Below are 19,809 nucleotides of genomic sequence, written 5' to 3'. Positions count from 1 at the left end.
ATTGTTTCCTGTCTGAATTCTTCCAAACTGTGACTTTCTCTCTCTTCTCTTCACCTATTTCTCTTCCTCTACCTCTTGCTTCTCTCTTCACAATCTTGCTTCTCTCTTCACAAATGAGTCCCAACACTATGGTGGTGTCTATCTTTAAATTCATCTACATTTTCACACTAATTCAGTTGATCAATCCAATCTTGTCTCAGCGACCCTATGACAGATCTGACTGCACCTCAAAACCCCAAGTACCAGGTTCCAACTACCTATGCAACTCCGAAAAAAGTCCATGCCATACCTTCATAGTCTACAGAGCTCAAAAGGGTTATGACACACTGCCTTCCATTTCCTCTTTATTCAGTACAAACATATCCCAGCTCCTCTCTATCAACCGTATGTCTGATACAAATGCTTACAATCTCACGCATGGTCGAGAGATCATTATCCCAGTTACATGCTCTTGCTCTGATCCTTTCTCTCAAGCCATCTTTGTTTACAATGCTTGTCACTCGGAATCCTTGTTCAGTGTGGCTTGTGGAGTTTTTGAAGGACTAGTGAAGGCGCAAATTCTCAAAAATGCGAATCCACATTTCAATGGGGACAAACTAAATGGTTCGCTGATTGAAGTGCCTGTTCGTTGTGCTTGTCCTGAAGTATCTGATAAAAGTAATGGCACAAATTATCTAGTGACATATCCGATAGTAGAGCTTGACAACACAGAGTTGATTGCTCGTAAATTTGGAGTGTCCGAAGGCAAGATCAGGGATGCTAATAGCTTAGAACCATTTGCATCTATAATCCCTCAGACCACACTACTCATTCCTTTAAAGACTGCACCAGTCTTGAATCTTGATGTGGCCACTCCCTATGAAGATGCATTCAGTCCTAGAACAGCAATTTCCTTGAGGAAAATTGTACCGGGAGCAAATTACAAGAATCTATATGTAATACTTGGAGGGGGAGTATTTGCAGCCACTGTTATTCTGATTCTAGCTTGTGGAGGTCTTGTATTCATCCGAAGAAGATATCATCAATGGAGTTTTCAGCCCTTGTCTGCTAGAAGTTCACAGCTGACAGATTTCCCACATGATTTTCTTGATGGCATGTCCAAGTTAAAGCACTCATTGATCAACTTTACCTTAGAGGAGCTAATGATTGCAACTAATGACTTTTGTGAGGCTTCTGTAATTGGTAAGGCAGTTTATCGGGGTAAAATTGGCGATTCTGATCTGGCAATTGAGCAGATGAATTCAATGGAAGCAGCTCACCATGTCATTGACATACTGACAATGATCAATCACCTAAATGTGGTGAAACTTGTTGGTTTCTGTTCGGAAACTAGACCTTGTCTTGTTTATGAATTTGCTGAGAATGGTAGCCTAAGGGACTGCCTGTCTAATTCCAAGAAGGCGATGCAACTTACATGGGCAAGAAGGATCCAGATTGCTTTTGATCTTTTAGAGGGGCTTCACTACATACATTACAGCACAAAGCCAGCCTATGTCCATAGGAACATAAACAGCAGAAATGTGCTCGTAACCATTGATTGGAGGGCAAAGATTTCTGGTTTTCGATTGGCAAAACCAATAATTTGCAGTGAAGAAAAGTGTGAGACTTCCTGGAATGAATCTGTGATAGTGGGGAGGAAGGATTATTTGGCACCTGAGTACCTCACCTATGGGCAGGCTTCTGTGAAGGTGGATATATATGCATTTGGCATTGTTTTGATCGAGTTATTATCAGCTAAAGAGGCTATCACAGATGGGAAATTTTCGAAGGATTCAATCAGTTTTTTAGCTGATGAAGTGCTTGAAGAATCTTCAGGGTGCTTGCAGAGGTTGAAGAGATTCATGGATCCAAATTTAGAAGGGGATTACCCTTTGGGTGATGCTATGTGTTTGGCAATCCTAGCCAAGGCCTGTGTGGAGGAGGACCCCCTTCACAGGCCCACCATGAACGACGTTTTGAGGGCTCTTTCAAGAATTCTTTGATATTTTCTTCTTTTTCTTTCTCCTGATCAGAAACTAGACAAGGAAAAACAATTGTATTTTGCATAAATTGTATGTATATTGGTGGCATTATATTCCTTATATAATTTGTTTAATATTTCTATAATGTCCAATGATCATGGTGAATTGTCCTCCTTCCTTGTGTATAAATAGCTTATACAAACAACTTCAATATTGTAATCATAATCTTTAGAAGTTAGAACAGTGACCAATAGAAACATACCTTGAGACACCAGGGTTCAGTGAAGTTGATTTAGAGCATGGTGGTCTTTAGCCTTTGGCATGGATATGAAGGAAATTCCCAATCATTTGGACTGTCCATGGTGCCTGAAAAACCACTAAGATGACCTGTTTTAGATGATCAGGGAGAAACTAGGAAAAACACATAATGTATAATTCATTGGTTAGGGGTCAGTGAGTTGTGACATATAATACTTGTCTCCTTACCACTTATGTGGCACAATATTACAATGAAGCGCGCGTGTACATTTTGAATTTAAAACATGTGGGAAAAAAAATCATCGAACAGTTGCGAGCAACACAAAATACTAATTTTTTCCCACCATAAAGTCCAATCTTCTTTTTCCTTCATGCCCATTCATAAAACTCAATCATTTATTGATCTAAATCATTTATCAATATTTCAAAATGCAACCTTATTCTAATATTCTATTCGAGCACGGATCATATGCAGTACAATCATAGAGGATTGGGATTGAAACACACAACATTGTGTGATAGGGTGCACGAACTTTGTCTGTGTCTGGTTAGAATTTTTCAAAAAATATAAATAAATAAATTACCACAGATTGGTAGTGAAATTGCATAGCCATGAGGAGGTGTCTGCAATTGTAGAGAATTTTCAATAATTCCGCTTTGGAAGTTCTTGATGGGTCTGACAATGCAGTACCCCATTATAAACTAAAAAAAAAATTTCACAGAGATTATATCTTGTTTTATATGTACTAAAAAACCACAGGACATCGAATTATTGATAAAGTAGGTGCGACCTTTGAAAGAGAGAATCTTTAAAATAGATTAAAGAGAGTTGTCACTAAAATATATATATATATATATACTAATAGTAGAAATGAAAACAAGAAAAATATCCAAAGATGCCTAGTTGATCATATTTCACCGACAATACAAAGAAAGTAATTTTCTCTTATGCTAAAATTGCTAGTACGTAATTCACACTTTTAAATTGAAACGGGAGTAAGTTAAATGCTTGTCACTATGAGACCTGATTGTTCATGAACAACTTGTTTTATTTATTGTGCATCCTTCATTTCCCTTTCCTTCCCACATATTCAAACACTTTTTTTTTTCCCTGGATAAGAACCCAGTTAAAAGGGCAAATTTATTAATCAAACAACTGAAGGAAAAAGACTTCTCAAACATACAACCACTGGATCAATTCATCATGAGCCCAGACAAAGAAGGGAAACGATTGATCATTTACACAACTTTAAGAGTGCAGTACTGGAACAAGTTGGAGAGGAATTTTCTTGTGAACGACTAGCCCATAAGCCTCACTCATGTCCAAATCTTCCTTACTTGCACCACTAGGAAATTCCCAGTTGAACCAGTACAAGAGATTGGCAAGCACATATTCAGATTCTGTGACCCCAAACAATGTCCCAGGACAACCCCTCCTACCAGCACCAAATGGAATGAATATGAAGTCCTGACCTTTAAAATCAGTAGGGTTGTTAACAAATCTCTCTTGCACAAACTCTTCTGGCTTGTCCCATAATTTGGGGTCCCTTTGAATAGCCCATGCATTGATGAACACTCTTGTTTTGGGAGGTATGTCGTAACCATCCAATTTCACACTTGCAGATGATTCTCTAGGGTTTAGGAAAGAACAGGGGCATGTAGTCTCAGAGACTCTTTAATGACACATTTCAAGTAATCCATTTGATTGATATCTTCTTCATCTATCTTAGACTTCTTTCCCACCACCCTTCTTATCTCTTCTTGTGCTTTCTTCATCGTAGTTGGATGTTTCACCAGCTCTGCCATAGCCCATTCCATTACTGTTGCAATTGTATCTGTTCCTCCAACAAACATAACCTGTAATTTGCAACAAGAAAATCTTTCATCCATCACACACACACAAGTTGTGCTAGACATGAACACTTTCAAAGTGCCTAAGCGAAGGAAGTGTTATAACGAGACAAACTCGCCAACTTAGATCACCCCTAACCCGTGTGGGGGGTGATCTTTGAATAAGAATCCAATCATGTACTCCCCCAAGAGTGGAGATTAGACCACCAAGTGGGACTCACTTATGATGGTCTACTCTCATTAACTGATTATGCAATCTCCACTCTTAGTAGAGTACAGGACCGGCTCCAGCATTGGAGAGGATCCATGGCTTTATCTTCACTCTGCACCTATGCATAATACTATGCTGTGAACATGACCAAATCCTCTCTCAAAGGGATGGAATGAAAAATCTTCTCCATAATCAAGTAATATTCAGATTAAATGTTTGAACTACTTGGATTATTTATCGATCTTGTATACATACGTAGAGATAGGGTTAGAGAGCGACCTGTAGGAGTGCTTTAATGTTGTTTTGAGTGAGATTAATCTCCAGTGTGCCTTCCCTCTGGAGACGAAGCAGAGTCTCAATAAAGCATTCCATATCAAGCTGATCATACTTGCCTTGTGAATTTCGATGTTCTAGGAAATCATCAAAACCTTCAAAAGTCTCCTTCAATCTTTTAGCCAAGCCAGTATGAACATCCATCCATCCATCCTAGGAAAAGGAAGGTGTCTCGGAAGCAGAAAGCCCCTATGAGCTCCATTGATGTCTTTGACAACTCTCCGAAGCTTCTCTTGCCGTCTTCTAGTACTCCTTAATCATACTTTCTACCAAGAACACATCTTGAGATTATGTTGCTTGTGATCTTAACCATCAAATCTCCAATATTGACTGAAGCTCTATCATTACAGACACTAGTTATATTCTCAATCAATTCTCTCATTTCTTCTTCCCTAACAAATTGAAATGATTGGACTTTTCTAAGGCTCCAAAATTCAGAAACACAGATCTTTCTCACTTGTCTAATACTTACCATATGGGCAAAACCCAACATCAGTGCTTCCATAAAAAAAGGTATCAACAGCCCATGATTTGGACCTATTGGCAAAAGCTGTGTTATGGAATTTCACGATCTCTTTAGCTCTGGAAATGTGACCACGAGGGTCGGAACATGGCCTAATTGTAGCAACATTAAGGGCTTGTTTGGTCTCTGTTCCCATGTATGGTGTAATGCTCCAGGCCCGCTACAGTAGCCCATTTTCAGAACAAAACTTGTTTGGGCCGGCTTATTTTGTTTTCAACAGTACCAGAACACTTTCAAAATATGGGCCAAAACTTGGAACAAAAAAAAAGGTGTTCTGGCTTGTTCCACAACTTGACCGGCCCAATTTGCACTGTAGCGGGGGCAACATGTTTTACACTGTAGCGGGACAACAAATTTTTTTAGGGCAAATCATTTCAGCCTCCCAATCGCCTCCATCTCTATTCTTGTTCTCAAGTCTGAACTTGCCCTAATCGCCTCCATCTCTATTCTCGTTCTCAACTCTGAACTTGCCCTAATCGTCTCCCAATCGCCTCCATCTATATTCTTGTTCTCAAGTCTGAACTTGCCCTTCGCCTCCATCTCTATTCTCGTTCTCAACTCTGAACTTGCCCTAATCGCCTCCTAATCGCCTCCATCTCTAATCTTGTTCTCAACTCTGAACTTGCCCTAATCGCCTCCCAATCGCTTCCATCTCTACTTCAGCTTATATATCAAAACCCAAATGGGCATATCATTTTATATTGTTCAAAAAATCAAAACCCATATCATTTGAACTTACCCACTCTCTCTGTAACTGCAAACTACAAAATATACAAGAATCAGAAGTTCAAAACCCATATATTTCAGTTTATGCATCTGTCTGCAAGAATCAAAAGTTCAAAACCTATTACCTGTATTAAAACCCCCATAACGGCATATCATTTAAGATTGTTCAAAAAATCAAAACCCATATCTTTCAGTTTCCATCGGCCGTTGTTCCAGTTGTGGTTTGCCGTTCGCAACCTTTAGCCGCTGTCTCTCAACTCTCAAGCTTGCCCCCTTTCTCTCTGCAACTGCCAACTTGTGTGTATAGGTTTTGTTTTAATTTTTTTTTTTTTTTTTCTAAATCAACTAATCAAGCTTTGTAATTCTTGTTTTGCAAACTAAATTGTATTTGGTGAAATTTTTGATTTGTGTATATTTTGCAAACTAAATCGTATGTGGTGAAATCAAGCTCTGAAATCAAGTTCCTGAATATATATATTATTTATGTACACCATAAAAAAATACTATTAGGGAAGAAGCAGAGTAGAATTTATATGAGAAAAAGTTGAGTACTAGAAAATTAATTTATTTTAACCATCGAAACCCCCCCCCCCCCCCCCCATATAGGTATACATTTCAGATTGTTAAAAAATTCTACCAAACATGTTTCACCATGTTTCTATTCCAAAATTCTCACTCCAAATTTTTGTCTCAAATATGTTTTATTCTTATTTCAGAACACCACATTACAAAACACTTGTTCTGTTCTAGGCTAAAACAAAACACAACACTCTCCAAACGGGCCCAAAGGGACCATACTTGGCTGCCAGGGGTTGGAGAGACTGGTGAGGTAGTGTCCTTAGCCGGTGGAGGTGGCCGATTATCGGTAGCTTTGGAGGAGAAGGGGGTAAGTTAAGTTTGGTTCTGCCTAATCTAGTGAGCTTAATGTAACGACCCAAACCGGGAGTCCGGATCGCTAATTGAGTCCTTCACCAAACCCGATGACACACTAGGGGTAAAATGGTCATTTTACATTATGAGAGGGTAATCCATCCTTAAACTAGTCAAATGATGTTTAAAACAACTATTCTAGTTATTCCATGATGCTCGGTGAGGTTCCACGGTCACCGGATATGAATTCCCAAAAGTACCTTTACACGATTTAAGGAATATTCTGGCACTGTCCCACTAAAATAACCATAACTCTCAACATGGATGGAATTTGAGGATGAGGTTGATCTCATTGGAAAGCTAACTCAAAATCCTTGAAAATGGACTCAAGAATGACCCTATTTGGGCTCCGAACGAAGAAGTTATGACCTTTCGAAGTCAAACATTCCAAGCTGTCAACTGAAGAAGCCAGAATAGTGCACTGGGGGACTAGAACCAGTTCAAGGGTCTTGAACCGGTTCAAGATGGGCAGTATGCCCATTCTCGAACCAAAGACCCCCTCTTGAACGGTTCAATGGGGCTGAACCAGTTCAAGATGCCCAGAACCTCCAAAATGCCCCAAACAGCCTAAAATTGAAATCTTATGCCCTTTGGCACTACTTTGACCCTTTGGTGACCTTTCTCAAAGCCTAAACTTGTCCCAAATCTTTCATTTAATGGTGGAACCAACACAATTAAATGGTAATGAAATCAAATATGGCCGTACATGGGTCCAATATATCCTTAAAATTAAACGAGAGTGTCATACATCGAGAATATGGCCTTAAGGCCTTACATGGATATTAAAATTAGGGTGAGACCACAAAATACAAAAGAATGGTCTCAAGACCATTTCTAACCATGTGATATATACAAAATGATCCCTAATACATTTACAACAAAAATAGGTAAAATACATATCGAACATAAAAGAGTTCAAGTCCGTCAACTTTACTAAACTGGTTATGGATTGTCGTCCGCCACTCCTTTGCCATAACCTGAAAAATGTTAATAATAAAGGGGTGAGCATAAAGCTCAGTAGGAGGTGCCTAAGATACACCTCTTATAATCCCGTGAATCCAGGCAATAAATAGAAATAAAGAGAACGGGATCATGCCATACAGAGGAAGAGTACAGTACAATTACAAGGTTTAAAACAAACAATGTCATGCCATGAAATGCAATACCGTGCTATGTCGCTCCCCATTTTCAAAATCATCACTTCTATTCATCACTTTTCAAACTGTTAATGTAACCCGTCCCTCAGTACCCCCTTGGCGACACGAGAGAAGGATTGGCTATTGTCCCTGACCCTCAGTGATAAGCGCCGAATATTGCATATTCAAGCGCCCTTATTTGCATTAGTTAAGTACATTAGTTAATTATAATGTATAGTTTAGCTTTATCTGTTTATTTCTATCTTCTTTCAGGTTGGTTCCCCCGAAAATGGTTAAAAGAGCGGTCTTGACAAACTCTTGAAGAATCAAAGCATGCCATTGCTGGGGACCGTCGTTTTGGTCAAGTCGCTTGATTCAATCAAGCGTGTGAGTTTTGCGGCATAGCGCTCAGGATGAAGACCGCGTCAAACGGACTGATCCAAAGTGGCTCAAGAGAGGAGTAAAGGTTTTGAAGCCTAGAACCGCGGGCGCCCGCCGCAGATCCGCGGGGGCCCGCCAATCACTCCAGTAGCATTCCTTCAACCACGGGGCCCTGCCGTGTCTCGCGGGCCCCCGCCAGCAAGCACCGCGGGCGCCCGCCGCAGATCCGGGGGCGCCTGCCAATCACTCCAGTGGCCATCCTTGGATTTCAAGCACCCGCTGGCCCCCGCCGATCTACGGATAGCAGATCAACTGCCCCTGAATTTGTGCTGAAAGTTGTCCCCTTAACCCTTTTCTGTGGTCCTGATTTCTCCTAGGATTGTTGGGGCACGAAAATGGAGGGAAAAAGAGATTATTTTGTGTAGATAAGGGGCTTGAGGCTATGGTTGGAGGGATCTCACATTTTTACAAGTTTTAGAGAGAGAAATATTGCAAGGTGAGAGGGTTTGTGGGTCTTGAAGCTCTAGGTGCGAAAATGGAGTTGTAGATCACTCTTTCTCCTTCCTCTCTTGCATCCATGGGTAACTAACTCTCTTTTTAGGGAGGTGATGAAGCCCATCCTTGTAAGCATGCTTTAATTTTGATTTATTTTGGGGAATGAAATATATGTATGGGTCAAGTTTCATAATCTAGAGCATTTTACAATGTGTAATGAATATTATTTTATATAAATGATCATGTTGAATCAATTATCTTGTCTTAGATTATTTATTCTCATGGTTGTATGGCTAACATTTTCATAGTGACAATGGAAATGAGATTATGAAATAGTTTTAATGGCATGGTTTATGAGAAATTTGTTAATCCATAGCTTAGGGCTTTCTTTTGATGGGTTAATCTTGTCTCTTGACTCCATGTGCTTTTATCATTTGATTGAGGGCTTGATAATCTCTAACTTAGTGAGCATGCTTAAGGCTACACACTAGTTTAGGTAGTTTAAGCATGTGAAGCTTTGATAGGTTATTCTTGCCTTGTGATTTAATGAATTTCTTGAAGATATTGTAGCAACCACGTGTTACTACATATCATAGTCACATATGTATATTATTTCCCCGAATCAATCATATATTAGCATGTGTAAGGGGTTGGAGTGGACTCACTTCCCTAGTTCTTTCTATTTAAATTTCTTTCCTTTAAATTTCTTGCACATTATTGTTTTCTGAAATTTAATTTAAGTGACAAATCAAACATTACTCTATACCCCTTTCATCAAATCAAAAGTGAATTTAACGACCTTGGTTGCCATAAACTAGCAATCCCAGTGGTTCGACTTACCCGTCCAATAGCCTTATTTTACAATGATTTGTACTATTGCAAAGGGTTGATTATTATTGATAGTCGACAAGACCGATCACTTAGTAACCTCGCGGTGTCATTTGGGGCCAAATAGCTCAACCACGCTAGAACGATCTCCCTAGTTCCCTCTAGGCTACATTAACGCCACGGACCCTTGGTACCCCCTTGGCGTCCGGGTTTTCACAAAATTCCTTTTATCAAAACTTTTTCCCAAAACTCCCTTTTTATTCATTTCAAAACATTTCACTTTCTTCATGCCCAATGACATGTATGTATGTCTCATGACTTCAATACAATAGAAATAAGAAATTTTCACATTATACAATTAGGCATTCATTACCAAAATTCCAAGGAAATCATACATGTAAACACATATCATCTCTAGCAAATTCACAACACAATAGACATGGAAAATCAACACTTAGGCATGTTCTTCATACAAATCAACATATATGTAAAATCATGAACTTTATAACCACAATAAAATCATTCTAAGAGAGATTAACTTCAATTAAGCATGTTAACATCAATTAACTAGAAATTGACTCACAAAAGAATAAGAAAATATGAATTAGAGATCCCTACCTCAAGATATGCAAAAACTCCCAATTTTGTGCCCTAGATCTCGAAATTTCCAAGTGCTCTAAACAAGGAATTGCTCCGATCAAATTGTAGATCTCTTCGTGCTCTTTAATTTGCCGCAAACGGCACAATCAAACTCCCTATGGTTTGAGAGTAATCAAGAGTTGAAATTTGCTCAAAAGAAAAAGAAAAAGAGAAAGAAAGAATGAGGGAGAGAGAGACTGGCAGGAGAGAGATAGATAGAGAGAGAGAGAGAGGGAGAGAGAGGTGAGAAAAATGAGGCCAATTTTGGCCTCTTGGCCCTTTTCTAAAAACATAAGGTGGGTCCCATCAAAATTTGTTTATTTTCCTTTTTCATTTTCTTATTAATTCTCACCACAAAAAAAAAAAAATATATATATATATATATATATATATATTCACCAACTATAATATAACCACATAGAACACATAAAATAAAATAAAATGAGGTGCAACTAGACCCAAACAAAACTCTCGTACACAACAATCCTGGTAGCGGGTCCCACACGGGACCTTCCGGTCCAAAAAGTGAAAAATGTCGAAATGGCAACGCTTACATTTCAAAGAGTCTTGAACTCAATGAAATGCCCTAATCAACTCTTGGACACACCCGGCACACCCCACGGTGTCCGGCAGGCAAAACGAGGAAAAGCGAAAATACCTTCGAAAAATCAGAAAATTCCAGAAAATGAAAAATGGCAAAAAATTGAAAACATCACACTTAAGCAAAAAGAGGAGAGAGAAAAGGAGGATAATGGAAGAAACAAAGGGATTGATCAGTGTTGTTTTGTTTAGCTCTTGACACCATTGCTGCAACAATTGTACAAGGGCCATTGTCTATCTTGTTTTAACATGAAATCAGCCAAAATACACCTCTCCAATTTATAGAACTACTATTGCTATAAGTTGAACAATTCCAAATATATTGAGTAAATAAATGGTGTGCTGATTGTGAACCGATATTTTTTTTGAAAACAAGAAAATCTTTCAGGATAACAGGATAGGATCTCTAAGAATAATATTAAAATAAAAATGTGGATGGCGAATTAGCCATTCAATGGGTAGATTTGAAGGTAAATTGTAGAGAAGAGAATTAGAGCCTAGAGAGTAGTTTTTTAAGCTATAGCACTGTGCTATTTTTGGTGTGGAAGGACTTTTAGGCTGCCAGGATACAGAGGCTTTCGATCTATGATTATATGAATTTGTTGGAGATGTAATGGATCATTTAGAGGACCATATGTGTTGTATTTCTGATTTACTATTGTTTTAATTAAGATTTAGTTTTAATGAAATTCTGTTGAACTCTACAAAACTTATTAAACTATCTGACTTTGAAGCAAACTATTTAATTAATGCACATACCTGGCATACCATTTTATTTTTTCTTCCAGTTGATGATGATATCGTATTATATTAAAACTCAGAATGAATTTTAAACATTCATACGTTTTTCAATGGTGATAATGAAAGCTGTGACGACACATAATTATTGTTTCTTGTATAAGTACATGGGTGACTGACAAACAACACCTTATGGTGTTGCTACTTAACTAGTATATAAAAAGAAAAGCCAGATACCAATCATACCAGTAATATTATTATAAGTATTCATGTTGTCATGGTATATCTCACAAGTTTTTGGACAGAGACATTTTCATTATTCTAGAAAGAGTTTTGATAATTCTTGTAATTGGGGCATATTCTGCCCCCCTTCAAAATCAAGTTAGCTTTTAGCAGATTTTATTTACATATATAGTAGAATATTAATTTAAGAAACATAAATAGTAGGATTATCTTATACATTGTTAGCATTTTATTTGAACTCCTCAATAAAAAAAAAAAAAAAAAAAAAAAAAAAAAAAAAAAAAAACCCCTCTCCTGATTCCCCTATACTTATAATTTGGCAGCAAATCCCCTAATGTATGCAGAACAAAGGAGGAGGGTGGATTGGGTATTCCTAATTTGCATCTAGTCAACAAAGCTTCTATACTCAAGCATCTGTGGAACATCTTAATTGATAATAACAATAGTTCATGGACCCAATATCAAATTAGAAACAGGGGGTTTTTGTGAAATTAATATACCTCAAAAATGCTCATTCAACTGGAGGAAGTTGTTGTAGTTGAGACCTTTACTCAAGCACCTGGTGACCGCCAAGATTGGAAATGAGGAGTCCACTCTTTTCTAGCATCATAATTGGCTCTCAGAACTTCCTCTCTGTAGCAGATTCAACCATCATCAAATCACAACCCTCTGTTGTCGGGGTGACCAACTGGTAAAACTGTAAAAGTTACTTGGAACCACCATTGTGTGCAGTAGGGTGCAAGAACTTTGTCTACTTGGTTAGAATTCTTCAAAAATTATAAATAAATAAAGCATAAATTTTACTTACCTCCTATGAGGTTGGTCAATATTGCAGATAGATACTCTCGTTTTATAATTTCACTTATCTCTCTTGAAGTTCTGATTTATGTAAAGAATTTTCCAACCGTTTTACCCTTCTAATGCCGAAAATGAGTGCAAACATCTCATTGGCAAAATCATAAAAAAAATAAAAAAAAAAAAAAAATAAATAAATAAATTCACTAACATTGAAGATAAAGAAAATTATGAAAGATAGAGGGAGTATGTAAAATATTAACAAACTTCTCAGTTAAATGAATAAATTACGACATATTGGTAGGGAAATTGCAGACATGAGGTGTCTGTAATTGTAGAGAATTTTTTAATAATTTGGCTTTGAAAGTTCTGGATGGGCATTAAAAATGCAGTACCTTTTATAAAATAAAAAATCAAAGAGACTATATCTTGTGCTGTATGACCTTTAAAAAATTAGGACATCAAATTATTGATAAAGTAGGTACGGGGGCTTTTGAAAGAGACTACCTTTGAAATAGTTTTAAAAGAGTTGTAAAAAACCTAAATAAATAAACTAAGAATAGAAATGAAAAACGAGAAAAATATTCCAAAGGTGCCTAGTTTGATCATATTTCACCGTGGGACTTTTGAAAGAGACAACCTTTGAAATAGATTTTTAAAAGTTGTAAAAAATAAAATAATGACCTAAATAAATAAACTAATAATAGAAATGAAAAACGAGAAAAATATTCCAAAGGTGCCTAGTTTGATCATATTTCATCGATAATACAAAGTTGTTAGATGCGTGATTCTGGCATAATTCAGATTGGCACAATCGTACTTACTTTTTTTTCAAAAGAAAATAGAGTGATGCTCTTAAAAAGCCCCTCTCATTAGAAGAGTCATAAACTCTCCTTATTTAACTATTGAATGATACAATTTTTTTAGATGTGTGAAAAGTCAAATCAATTATTTAATGCATCTAAGTTAAAAAATAGAAAAGTTGGTAGATCTCTAATGAGAGGGATCTCTTATGAGCATTACTAAAATAAAAAAAAAAAGCATTGTTGTGGTATCGGCTGGATACACCTGGCGACAATCAAGTTACTACTCGATCAATATATAAAAAGAAAGACTTTTGCATGTAATTTTTATCGTACTTTTTGAGTTGAACGGCTTCCTTCTTACCTGAGATGATTTGATGGTTATGTTGGGCTTTGAAATTCCACCCTTTATCTTCTCCAACCAACTTCAATAGGGATTTCAGGATGACATTATTCTGTTCTCCATTGTGGTTCATCGTTATTCATTATCGCTTTGGCTCCCTCATCTCTTCAGCATCCTTATCAATAGTAATTAATTTTCTCTTATGCTCAGTTTGGTAAGATATGAAAAAATATAATAGAATGAAGAGAATAAGTGATGGATGAAACATCCTTAGAGAAGAGATCTTGTATCATTTCCTTTTTTTATTCAGTTGGATGGAAGAGAAGAGAATAATGTCCCAATTTATTGTGTTCATCAGGAGAGAAGGGAAGAGAAATATTTAATTTAGAATAGTAGTAATTTATTTTATCCTCCTCTATTCTACACATATTTGGAGCATTAAAAATTCTAAAGAATGAACTATAATTTATCCTCCTATTATCATTTCTCCCATTGTCTCCTCCCTATTGAGATAAGAAAGTTTGATCCATCGTTCCTATCTTCCTTTCGCACCTCTTTTCTACCTACCAAACAAAGCATTATAAAATAATTGCGAGTATGTAATTTCCGTTTTGAAATTAAAATAGAAATAAATTAAATGCTCGCCACTATGAGACCTGATTATTTATGAACAACTAATTTTACTTATTGTACATCCTTCATTTTCCTTTCCTTCCCATTTATTCAAGCACATTTATAGTTAATTAGTACAGAATCATTTCATGATAAGCACAGACAAAGAAGAGAAATGACTGATCATTTACAGGAAGTAAAGGTAGTTTCTACAACAACTTTAAGAAGAGTGCAGTACTGGAACAAGTTGGAGAGGAAATTTCTTATGAACAACTAGCCCATAAGCCTCACTCATGTCCAAATCCTCCTTTACTTGCACCATTTGGCAATTTTCAGTTGAACCAGTACAAGAGATTGGCAAGCACATATTCACCTTCTGCGACCCCAAACAATGTCCCAGGACAACCCCTTCTACCAGCACCAAATGGGATGAATTGGAAGTCCTGACCTTTAAAATCAATAGGGTTGTTGACAAATCTATCTGGCACAAACTCTTCTGGCTGTCCCATAATTTGGGGTCCCTTTGAATAGCCCTTACATTGATGAACACTCTTGTTTTGGGAGGTATGTCATAACCATCCAATTTCACACTTGTAGATGATTCTCTAGGGTTTAGGAAAGGACCAGGGGCATGTAGTCTTAGAGACTCTTTAATGACACATTTCAAGTAATCCATTTGATTGATATCTTCTTCATCTACCTTACACTTCTTTCCCACCACTCTTCTTATCTCTTCTTGGGCTTTCTTCAACAAAGTTGGCTGTTTCACCAGCTCTGCCATTGCCCATTCCATGACTGTTGCAATTGTATCAGTTCCTCCAACAAACATATCCTGTCATTGGCAAAAAGAATTAAAAACTTCATCCATCACGTATACACAAAAGTTGTGCTAGACACAAACACTTTGAAATTGTCTAATCGAATGAAGTGTTGTAATAAGACAACAATGTACTGCCCAATTTAGACCACTCCACATGGAATGAGTCTATCTAGCTTGTTGTGTGGAGATCACAACCCACTTATACACAACATTGGGGTTGTTATACACCTATGTTACATGGACTCGTCTACGTGTGTCGGGTATGGATATAGGCACGTCTACGTGTGTCGGGTATAGATATAGGCACTGCTAAATATTCATTTTGGTTGAAGTAATAATATGTTGTGAAAAAAAAACTACAAACCTAGAAATAATCACAAAACATGACAAAAAGCAAGCGCAGCACATGACAAAAAAATTTAGTGTGGTTCACATTAGTTGTGTCTACGTCCACGATGAAAATCTGACGAAATGTTTTATTAGGAGATTACAAGTTTCAACCCCAAACTCTAACTCTCGCTCTTACTCTCTTATATGCGATTTTTTCAGTCTCTCAATATCTTACTTCAAACCTAAACGCTCTTATACATCAGACAACAAGAGAGTGCTAACCAGGGTTCATGACCCGCAAGCAAAAAACGGGTCAAAAATTTTAGGCTTGAGCCCACACAAAGCTCAATCATCGGGTCATTACCCAAAACCAAATTTGAGCCGCAACATCACACATGAAATTTTTGAATACTTTTTAGGGGCATGTCAAATCAAATAGTGTTGGACACATATCCATGCCTATGTTGGAATAATATGTGTAGTATAAGGGTACTTCACCTACTTTGAAAGAGTCCATGTAACATAACTATGCACGAGGACCTGATCGATACTCTTTCAGAAGGATGGAATGAAAAATCTTCTACACATTCAAAGTGTCATACAGCTTAAATGTTAAAACTTCAAATTACTTAGATTGTTTATAGTTCTTATATACATACATACAGATAGGGCTAGAGAAGGACCTGTAGGATTGCTTTAATGTCGTTTTGTGAGAGATTAATCTCTAGTGTGCCTTCTCTCTGTAGACGGAGCAAAGTCCCCAAAAAGCATTCCCTATAAGGCTGATCATACTTGCCTTGTGAATTTCTATGTTCTTCAATCACCTGGTCTAGGAATTCATCAAAACCTTCAAAAGTCTCCTTCATTCTTTTAGCCAAGCCAGTAAGAACATCCATCCATCCTAAGGAAGGGAAAGTGTCTCGGAAGCAGAAAGCCCCTACGAGCTGCATTGATGTCTTTGACAACTCTTCGAAGCTTCTCTTGCCGTCTTCTAGTCCTTGCTCATACTTCCTACCAAGAACACATCTTGAAATGATGTTGCTTGAGATCTTAACCATCAAATCTCCAATATTGACTGTAGCTCTATCAATACTGGCACTAGTAATCTTCTCAATCATTTCTCTCACTTCTTCCTCCCTAACAAATTGAAAAGAGTGGACTTTATTGAGGATCAAAAACTCGGAAACACAGACCTTTCTCACTATTCTCCAATACTCGCCATGTGGGGAAAACACAATGTCTTTGCTTCCGTAAAAGAAAGTATCAGCAGCCCATGATTTGGAACTACTTAGAAAAACTATGTCTTGGGTTTTCAGGATCTCTTTAGCTATCTCAGGAGACGTGACCACGATGGTCGGAACATGGCCTAACTGTAACAACATTAAGGGACCATACTCGTCTGCTAGGGCTTGGAGGGACTGGTGAGGTAGTTTCCCTAGCCGATGGAGGTGGCCGATTATAGGTAGCTTGGGAGGAGAAGGGGGTAAGTTGAGTTTGGTTCTGCCTCTAGTGAGCTTAAGCAGAAAGAGGAGAGGAAAGAGGAGGAGAAGGGAGTAAAAAAAGAGAGTTGTGAGTGGTGGTGTTTTGTTTAGCTCTTGGCACCATTGTTGCAGCAATTGTACAAGAGCCATTGTCTATCTTGTTTTAACATGAAATCAACCAAAATACATCTCTCCAATTTGTAGAATTCTTCTATTGCTGTTTGTTGAACAAGTCCAAAAATATTGGGTAAATGAATATTGTGTTGATTGTGAACATATATATTTTTTAAAAAATGTAAAATCTTTCAAAAAGCAGGGTAAATCTCTAATAGTAAGAATGAAATAAAAATGTGGATGGTGTGGTGAATTAGCAAACTATTTAATGCACATGCATGGTGTTGCTACTTAACTAATATATAAAAAGAAAAGCCAGAAACCAGTAATAATATTATAAGTATTCATGCTGTCATGGTTTATCTCACAAGTTTTTGGACAGACTTTTTCATTATTCTGGAGAGAGTTTTGATCTTTCTTGTATTTGGGGCATTTTCTGCCCCCTTCAAAATCAAGTTAGCTTTTAGCAGATTTTATTTACATATGTGTGTGCGCGCACCTGTGGATAAATAGTAGAATTTTAATTTAAGAAACATAAATAGTAGGATTATCTTATACATTGTCTGCATTTTATTTGAACTCCTCAATAATTTGTTGGAAAAAAAAAAAAAAAGACCTCTCCTGATTCTCCAATACTTATAATTTGGTAGCAAATCCCCTAATGTATGCAACCAAAGGAAGAGGGTTGATTGGGTATTCCTAATTTGCATCTACTCAACAAAGCATATGTGGAACATCTTAATTGATAATAACAATAGTTCCCCAATATCAAATTAGAAACAGGGGTTTTTGTGAAATTAATATACCTAAAAAATGGTCATTCAACTGGAGGCAGTTGTTGTAGTTGAGACCTATTTTCAAGCACCTGGTGACCACCAAGATTGGAATTGGGGAGTCCACTCTTTTCTAGCATCACAATTGGCTCTCAGAACTTCCTCTCTGTAGCAGATTCAACCATCATCAAATCAGAACCCTATGAGGTGTCTGTAATTGTAGGGGATTTTTTAATAATTTGGCTTTGAAAGTTCTGGATGGGCATTAAAAATGAAGTACCTTATTATAAAATAAAAAATCACAGAGATTATATCTTGTGCTGTATGACCTTTAAAAAATTAGGAAATCAAATTATTGATAAAGTAGGTACGTGGGACTTTTGAAAGAGACTACCTTTGAAATAGATTAAAAAAAGTTGTAAAAAATAAAATAAAAACCTAAATAAATAAACTAATAATAGAAATGAAAAACGAGAAAAATATTACAAAGGTGCCTAGTTTGATCATATTTCACCGTGGGACTTTTGAAAGAGACTACCTTTGAAATAGATTAAAAAAAGTTGTAAAAAATAAAATAAAAACCTAAACAAATAAACTAATAATAGAAATGAAAAATGAGAAAATATTCCAAAGGTGCCTAGTTTTATCACAATCGTACTAATTTTTTTTTTTTATTTTAAAAAATAGTGTAATGTTCCTAAAAGCCCTCTCATTGGAAGAGTCATAAACTCTCCTTATTTAACCATTGAATGATACAGTTTTTTTTAGCCGTGTGAAACGTCAAATCAAATTATTTAATGTATCTAAGTTAAAAAAAAAATAGAAGAGTTAGTAGATGTAATGCTCCTAAAAGCCCTCTCATTAGAAGAGTCAAACTCTTCTTATTTAATCATTGGATGATACAAATTTTTTTTAGACATGTGAAAAGTCAAATCAATTATTTAATGTATCTAAGTCAAAAAAAAATAGAAGAGTTAATAGATCTTCTCAGGACCTCTTATGGGCATCACTAAAAAAAATAAAAAAACATTGTTGTGGTACCGGCCGGGTACACCCCAATGACGATCAAGTTAGTATTCGATCAATATATAATAGAAAGACTTTTGCATGTAATTTTTATCGTACTTTTTGAGTTGAACGACCTCATTCTTACCCAAGATGATTTGGTGGTTAGGTTGGGCTTTGAAATTCCACCCTTTATCTTCTCCAACGCAACTTCAAGAGGGATTTCAGGATGACGTTATTCTTTTCTCCATTGTGGCTTATCGTTATTCATTATCGCTTTGGCTCCATCATCTGTTCAACATCCTTATCAATTGTAATTTGTTTTCTCTTATGCTTCGTTTGGTAGGATATGAAAAAATATGATAGAAGGAAGAGAATAAGTGATGAATGATAGAAGGAAGAGAATAAGTGATGAAGTGATGAATTTTCTCTTATATCCTTAGATAAGAGATCTTGTGTCATTTCTGTTTTTTTATTCAGTTAGATAGAAGAGAAGAAAATAATATCACAATTTATTATGTTCATTAGGAGATAATGGAAGAGAAATATTTAATTTAGGACAGTATTAATTTATTTTGTCCTCCTCTCTTCTGCCCATATTTGGAGGGATAAAAATTATAAAGAATGAAATATAATTTATCCCTCCTATTATCATTTCTCCTATTGTTTCCTCCCTATTGAACACAGAAAGTTTGATGACAGTTTGATTCATTGTTCCTATCTTTTTTTCACACCTCTTCTTTTCTAACTACCGAACAAAACATTATAATATAATTGCAAGTGTAACGTGTCCAATTTTCGTCATTTTCCAATTTCTGAAATTTTTCGTTCATGCAAGGGCATTTGTGTCTTTTCACGTTTTGTGTGCCGGACACTGTGG

At 36.7% G+C, this 19,809-nt stretch overlaps 1 protein-coding gene, 1 long non-coding RNA gene and 1 pseudogene across 2 annotated transcripts; 1 reads left to right on the top strand and 2 right to left on the bottom strand.

Moving 5' to 3' along the window:
* The first annotated feature begins 386 nt into the window (after nt 1-386).
* On the top strand, nt 387-1,982 carry LOC132281218 (protein LYK5-like). The gene has a single exon (XM_059782941.1). The coding sequence runs from the start codon at nt 387-389 to the stop codon at nt 1,980-1,982; it is 1,596 nt and encodes a 531-aa protein (XP_059638924.1).
* A 1,486-nt stretch (nt 1,983-3,468) lies between these two features.
* On the bottom strand, nt 3,469-19,073 carry LOC132281217 (cytochrome P450 71A1-like; annotated as a pseudogene).
* Nucleotides 7,503-13,195, bottom strand: LOC132286203 (uncharacterized). The gene is made up of 4 exons (XR_009472703.1): nt 12,662-13,195; nt 12,354-12,486; nt 10,252-10,388; nt 7,503-7,770 (listed from the first exon to the last, which is right to left on the bottom strand). It is a non-coding gene; the product is annotated as an uncharacterized LOC132286203 (long non-coding RNA).
* Nucleotides 19,074-19,809: the final 736 nt, after the last annotated feature.

The sequence above is a fragment of the Cornus florida genome, unplaced genomic scaffold, assembly GCF_030987335.1.
Source record: "Cornus florida cultivar Cherokee Brave unplaced genomic scaffold, ASM3098733v1 CherokeeBrave_3.0.0_Hap2_Chr11, whole genome shotgun sequence".
NCBI lineage: Eukaryota > Viridiplantae > Streptophyta > Magnoliopsida > Cornales > Cornaceae > Cornus > Cornus florida.
Note: the sequence above shows the minus strand (reverse complement) of the source record. Positions and strands in the feature narration are given on the sequence as shown.